The 7,018-nt window shown below is 39.7% G+C and overlaps 1 protein-coding gene and 1 long non-coding RNA gene across 2 annotated transcripts in view; both read right to left on the bottom strand.

The window, feature by feature from the left end:
• Positions 1-261, bottom strand: part of LOC146600576 (uncharacterized) — a 9,692-nt gene extending 9,431 nt beyond the window's left edge. The window contains exon 1 of the long non-coding RNA XR_014897980.1: positions 176-261. This is a non-coding gene — a long non-coding RNA (uncharacterized LOC146600576). The remainder of the gene's footprint in view (positions 1-175) is intronic.
• A 4,201-nt stretch (positions 262-4,462) lies between these two features.
• The window catches only part of ATP5MC3 (ATP synthase membrane subunit c locus 3), a 3,834-nt gene continuing 1,278 nt past the window's right edge, over positions 4,463-7,018 (bottom strand). Inside the window, exons 2-4 of the mRNA XM_085321891.1 lie at positions 6,665-6,829; positions 6,105-6,298; positions 4,463-4,712 (exon numbers count right to left, since the gene is read on the bottom strand). Of these exons, the coding sequence (XP_085178017.1) occupies positions 4,598-4,712; positions 6,105-6,298; positions 6,665-6,829 (474 nt within the window). The 3' untranslated portion in view covers positions 4,463-4,597. The remainder of the gene's footprint in view (positions 4,713-6,104; positions 6,299-6,664; positions 6,830-7,018) is intronic.

Genomic DNA, 7,018 nt, shown 5'->3' with positions numbered 1-7,018 from the left:
GCGGCGGAGCGGCGGCGCCATGTTACTGCCTCCCGGGTAACCCCCGCCTACCGCTACGCCGGGCCGCTCCCCCGCCCCGGTGCGCGCGCGCGCGCCCGCTGCAGCACGCGGGGAGCGGCGCGGAGATGGCGGGGCGGGAGCCGCCGCCGCCGCCGCGCGCTGTTTACAAACTCACCCCGGGGACGGGGGCCGAACCGCACATTAAAGGCCGGGTCCCCCACAGGCTTCCGTCACATCTCGCGAGAACTCAACTGACATCTCCCTGGGCAGCGGGGGAACGCGAGTCACGTGGCAGAGAGGGGCGGGAGGCGAGGCGGGGCGCGCCGCTGATTGGCCGCCGCCGCCGGGGGCGCTTGGCAGTGCCGGAGTGTCTGTGTGGCCGGAAGTGCTAAATGACTGGGTGGGGCAGAGCGGGGAGCSGTGACGCTGCTCTAGCTAAGCAGGCCCTGCTCGGTCTCGCGCGTGGATGGGCGACCGGGGGCCGCGCTGCCTGCCTGGTGGCGGCATCCTGTGTRACCAGCACGATGCTAATAATGGCCTCACAGCTGGGAAGGCCGAACCTGCTGGAGCCTCCTTGACTGCCACTATCTCAACTCCATGGCAAGCAAGGAGTCACGTTAAGTGCTCTCCAGTGCAGTATCCACTACCTAGACTGGTGGTAAATCCACTCCCCCTGCTAGGGATCTTGAGCATCTGAGGATGCTTAATGACGATGCTTGAAGCATATCAGAGTTTTGGAATAACCCCTAAAACTTTGTACTGGTTATATTCCTTTGCTTTGGTTTCCCAGTCTTCCTAACCACTACAGTTGCCTTTCTCGTGGTGGCAGCCATGTGTGTGCCTGAAGCCATAGCTCCGCTAAGCATTCGACATTTAACACATATCAAAAATGTTACAGAACTGTAAAAAGCTAAGCATCTTTATCTTAATTTTACAAATAAGAAACAAGACACATTTTGGATTAACCAAAAAATATCCACATCACTTCTGGCAACACAGCTTAGCTGGTAACTGCTCTGAAGAAAGGATGCAGTTTTAATTCTGTGTTCATTTACACTTTGGAACTTCCTTGTTCTGACCCTCAGTCTCTGATCAGGATACAGGTCAGTCTAAGAGACTATAAATAAAAATAAATAAATATTCTAAAAAAAAGTATTAACTCCAAATGTCATAAGCAAATTTTTCAGTCTGAACTTGCAGAAGAATATATACAGCAATTCCATTTTCTCCTGTAAACTGTTTTGCTAGGCACTATGCAGGACTTGTGTAAAGTACTTTGAGATGAAGAGAGATAAAGGACCCTGACTACAAATACAGAGTTTACTAAAGTTAGGATTATTATTAATTGTATGTTTTGAAGGACTTTCATCTGAGTGCTGAGAAGAGAGGAACRGAAATCTTGTATTTTCTACAGTTACAGGCTTTGCACACAGAGCAACCAAGAACTATATAGTAGACAAATGTCCAGTGTTTCAGATCTTTACATGGTAGCACCAGTCCTGAATCTGAACAGAGAATTGAACTGCAAGTTCTTTGCCTTTCCTCAGTCTGAAATTGGCCCCCCAAAAAACATAAGCAAAGAGAAAGAGGCAAGAAAAATCAAAGAAAGAAGCAGGATAGAAAGGATGAATCATTTCTTCCTGCAGCAATGACATAAGAACATAASTGGTAACTTAAACATTTCCTTCATTATACATTACAGAAGCATTGTTGTACACATTACTTTCAATGTATGGCAGAATGAATCAGATCTATTTGAACAGCTGGCAGAGCAGTCCAAGTCAGAGATAAYGAAGGTCTCTGCTCTAACTGGCTTCAACAACAAACGAGGAACAGTCTTTGGATTTGGAGAACCCGTAACAAGAATTTTCTTGAGCTGACAATCTCTAAGGYCTATGTAGTCCATATCAGAAGAAAATATGACAAAGGCTTCAAGAAAGTGAAGTCTACAGCACTGTGTCATGAGTTTCTTAACCCATGAAAAAGGTTTTCTGATAATGTAACCTCTTACGGAGAGGGCTRAAAACCCTTTGGTTCTCGCTACTGCCCAATTGCTGCAAAAAATCCCATCTTTTACACATTTATAGTTGTCCTTTTAGTGAGCATTTCAGTAAAACTTTTTGTCCTTAGGAGACCACTGGAATTGATCAAGCTGTTAAGTGCTCAGGYTACCAGAAGAGCCAAGATCTGGGCTTTTTGAGAACAGGGAAAATAGATGAAGTCAGTGTGCCCCAGGATCATTCAGATGTGAAAATCTACCCATCCTTTATTGGCTCTAAGTCCTTTAGCATCCATAAGGAGGATAATCCTGTCTGAAGGTTTGTTGCCATGTTTTGAAAGACCTTAATTAGTCTTTATCTGCAACACTGAGATTCAATTCCTTCAAGACTGGCATAAGCCAGCAACACTTTTGCTTGTTTTTGGACCACGTTAAGTAGTCTAAGARTGATTTTAAAATGTAACAAGCTTGGGAAGATGCTACTAGTAAGACAGACAGGTTTCACATCCATATCCTGGGCCATCCAAGATGTTTGTTGCTTTTCAGACAAGGCTGATTGTAAGGAAAAGGGTACATATTGATAGGGTCAACCACAAGGGATGTGAATTCACAAATTGCCACTCAAAGCTGATAGTGGTAACTTAAAATGCTTTTTTCTTGATGTTATGGAGCAATAGCTTAGCCAGAACACATTTATACACCAAGCACACTTATTGATAAATGTAATTTACAGAACTGGAGCTAGGTTTGACTGAGATGAGTCTGAAGATCCTGGTCTGGCCAAATCCCAGTAATATGAAAATACAAAGCTTGTATTAAACAATCTCATTAAGCACTCTACTAGTGCTGTTAAGCAATTCAGTTCAGCCTAGGGTAGTCAAAGCTTTGGAGAAATATGTATTTCCAACACAGATGCCTCCAAAGATAAACTATGGTCCAAGCTCAGTACCAACCCTTAGATTTCTGTGGTACTGAAAGAGTAGAATGTAGTTTAAGATTCAAGGGGAGCACAGAAATTGAGGCAAATAGACACAGCCACTGCATTGTCCACCAGGACAGCAGCATAACCTTTAGACCAGAAGTAACCTTTATCCGGCTTTCATCCACAGCAAATACATGGTATGTCAGCTCTGTAAGAGAATAGCTTATGAGAAAAGCTAATAGCAAGTTCATAAAAAAACACTGCTTGAGAATAAACATAGAAGACAGCTACAGGCCTTGCCTCCTGTTTCTTAAAAAATAAATAAATAATAAAAAAAMCACAGATCCAGGCATTTAAGATATTAATAATACTATGCTAGAGCTGAATATTTAAAGATACTGCATCTTTTACACTCCTGAACTTGCGTGCACACACACACGTTATATATGTGGATGTTCTCCATATTTACAGGTTTTTAATCCTTTTGAGAAGATCATTATTTTCTCCAAAGACAATATGGGAAGATTAGCCTCATAAGCTATGTTCCCAAGTTAGACTATATGAACATCAATTTTGTACATGAATTCCAATAAAAAAAAAACCCCACTATATTTGTATTTCGCACTGACCTGAGAGTCACTAGGCTCTTTCTTACGTTTCCCTGAGGACAGGCTATTTATAGCTTATAGTATATTGCATCCTAGATTTAATTCAGTACCCATCTAACAGCAAGATGCCAAAGATCATAATAAAGTTTTCTCCTTCCAAAGTTCAGTTTATCTGTATTTGCTGAATGAGCAGATCTATTATTTGATCTCCTGAATAGAAAGCTTGATGTGTTATCAGAAAGCCTCCATCACTTARTATATAGTAGCACAAAGCTTGTTGCTAGAAGCGTAGACAGTGTCTTGAAATGCATTTAGAGAAGCAAAGCTCGATACTGCAAGTATTTTGTTATTAAAAACACTTTGATCCTACTGCTGTTTAAGACAAAAAGTAGAAAGATAATGCAAGAGTGACTTAAAAATCATGAAGCTAGAAGTACTTCTTTTTAATTAAAGGATGCCAAGAATGCAGTCACTAAGTAACAGCATAATTTTCAAGTGCCACAATTAAATACATTGGACCAAGTTATGCAAAGATTTATTTAAAAAAATAGTTCAACCTGGACAGTAATCAGAATCAATTGGAAAATTTCMATTAGGGTCATCAAAATTTATAGTGTATCTGAAAACTGATGCAAAAACTTCCCTATCACCATTTGTAAATTGTTTAGCTCCTTCTATCAAGGGATGCCACAACACTTTATGCACAAGCTAGTACAAGAAGAAACAATTTGTGCATAGAAACAGCTCTGAATAAGTCTGCAGCATAGGTGATAGAAAAGGCCAACACTATAGCCTTCCATGTTTGATTTTAAGTCATTATTTTAAGGTCCTATGTTATATGTAATTCACTGATCAGGAGAAATCCATGCTGATTGAATGACAAGATGCTGTCTTCCAGATATCTTAATGAGAAAGAATAAATGCAGGCAACAGTTTGACAGTTAAAGTTGTTATCTTTAATGAAATGACTTTGGAAATGGTATCAATTTCCATGACACCAACATTTTGGGAGTCCCGTAAAATATGCGGTATTACATTCCAATGCCAATATTAAAGGCAGATCTCCTTTCACATGGCAAATAGGATCAAGAAAGCAACCATCAGACAGAAGAGACCCATAGCTTCAGACAGGGCGAATCCCAGGATAGCATATGAGAACAGCTGCTGCTTCAGAGAAGGATTTCTAGAAGAAAGTGAAGGCATAAGACAACCTTTTTATCTTTACTAAGATATTCATATACAGGTTGATGCATCTGACAGATTCGAGATCTCATGCCACAAGTGCCATAACAGAAAAATCCAATAAATCCAAGCAGAAGTAATCTTTTGCAGACATTTCACCAAAGACAAATCATTTAGCAATTAAGACTGGATTCAGGTTATGCAGATTGTATTTAAGAACTTGTACAAAGCTTCTCCAAATTAGTGTAGTTCTGACTATGTTTGTATGTCCTTTTGGATACAATTTCTTCACTCTCATGCAGAAACTGTTAACACAATGTTTTATAAGTTTATTTCACACCTGTGGCATGAGAACTATCTTCCAAGGAAGTTCCTARATCTGTAATATCTCAAGTAGCTTATAGTTAAATATAAGAAATGAAACCATCTACAGCAAAGAAACAAATAYGCAGCAGTTTGTTACAAATATGCAATTAGTTATCCATGCAAGGAGTGGGGCGGGGGGAAGGGGAAAAACAACATGTGTAAAAAAATGCAACTATTAAGTGATTTCCTGCACATGTTGACATGTTATAAACAGTGCCAAGTTCAGAAAAGATAATTAGTTTTGTAATGAAAAATACTTCTGTTTCTTCAAGTACAAAGTGAACTTCCTTGTCTTCAGTAAAGCTTAAATATTTATGACAAATAAATCTGGTTCAAACAGTAATGAAAAACATGAAACCTCCAGGGAAGTCTTTTATACTTGTATCAATYCTGCTCTTCAGTGGTGCTATGTGAACTGTAAGTACTACAGGAACAACGTACACTCTACACTGTAAGTTTCTCAGTTTATCCTCCTACTATATTTCCCCAGCCTTACTCCAGATTCCTAAAATGAATAATTCAGAGCAATTTCATACTCAGAGATGCAAAACTGAAGGCATTGGAAAGCAGAATTAAGCAACCACGTCTTCAAAACAATCCTGATTACTAGGTATAAAGCACGTAAAATCCTATTACATATTAACAGTTCRTATACAATTTCTCTTCATAGTTCTTCTCCTTTCTCAAAGGGGAAAAGGATTCAGGCTAGATTTTGAATTAAGTTCTGGAACCAAATACTGGAAACATTTAACTTCAGGGACTAAAACATTGAGTAGGTCTAATGATCTCATCTTTTTCACGACTGTTCTCTAGAACAGACTATACAGAGTTTTGAATTCAGCAGGAGTCCCATGCTGCTGAATATACTGCAGTTTCGTATTATTTTATTCAGCCATGTTTAGCATCACTATTTATTAAGGAAATTTACTGCAGCTCTACTATCCTTACTGCAACACAGTTATCTTATCTGGAAATGCTGTGTCARGAAAATCTGCATGCAATTCAAGACTTTCATAAGAGAGATTACCTGGCATAACCAATGATTAGACTACCGAAGACTGTTCCAATACCAGCACCAGAACCAGCCACACCTACTGTGGCAGCCCCAGCACCAATAAATTTGGCAGCAGTGTCAATGTCTCTGCTGATAGCACTAGTTTGGAATTCTCTAAGTGCTAGTCGGGAGACAGTGTTTTGGGCCCCATAAAGCGTTGAGCTGCCCTAAGAAAACAAAACATGGAAAAAGCATTATATTCAGGCACAGACTATTTTGTAAGACCACTTTGAAATAATGTTATTTTTCAATTTTAAAAGATGATTTACATCCAAAGCCTGGTTACTCTTTTAAATGTTGAGTCTATAACTAAGAGTTAGAACTTCAGAATATTCTATTTCCACCTGAAAGCAGTCAACATTAAACTTAAAAGATTCTTCTCAGGGGAAAGAAAGCAACAAGTACTGTAAGAGATTCCATCTACATCAAGTGTAACAGTGTAGATATTTGCATTAGTATGTGTGAAGTCTAGATTGAGGACATTTAGGCTCACCAGGTAATTTAGAAGATACAGAATTTTGTTTATAAGGTACCTCTCCAGTCCTGACCTCTGGCCTAGAAAACACAGATGCCGAAATTGGTCTGTACAAGACTCTTGATCCAGCACGGATCTGCAAGAGGAAAAAAGTTATAAAAAGAAAAAAAATCGATTTGATTACAGCAATTCCTACCCAGTGTCTTTTTGTAAGATTAAGAGCCTATTATCTACTATACTACTTCTTCTAGTAGAAAGACAGCAATACATATCTTGATACACAATAGAAGATACAGAAGAAGGCATTTCCATGCAGTTTGATGACTGCACCATAGCAGCTTTCAGAAGACATTATTGTGCCTAGCTGGATCACTCAGAGAATCCATACAAGTGTTATGCAGACAGAAAGGAA

This window comes from Rhea americana, unplaced genomic scaffold (genome assembly GCF_003343005.1).
Source record: "Rhea americana isolate MKP2758 unplaced genomic scaffold, rheAme1 scaffold_12, whole genome shotgun sequence".
NCBI lineage: Eukaryota > Metazoa > Chordata > Aves > Rheiformes > Rheidae > Rhea > Rhea americana.
The sequence above is the reverse complement of the archived record's forward strand: the minus strand, read 5'-3'. Positions and strand labels throughout refer to the sequence as shown.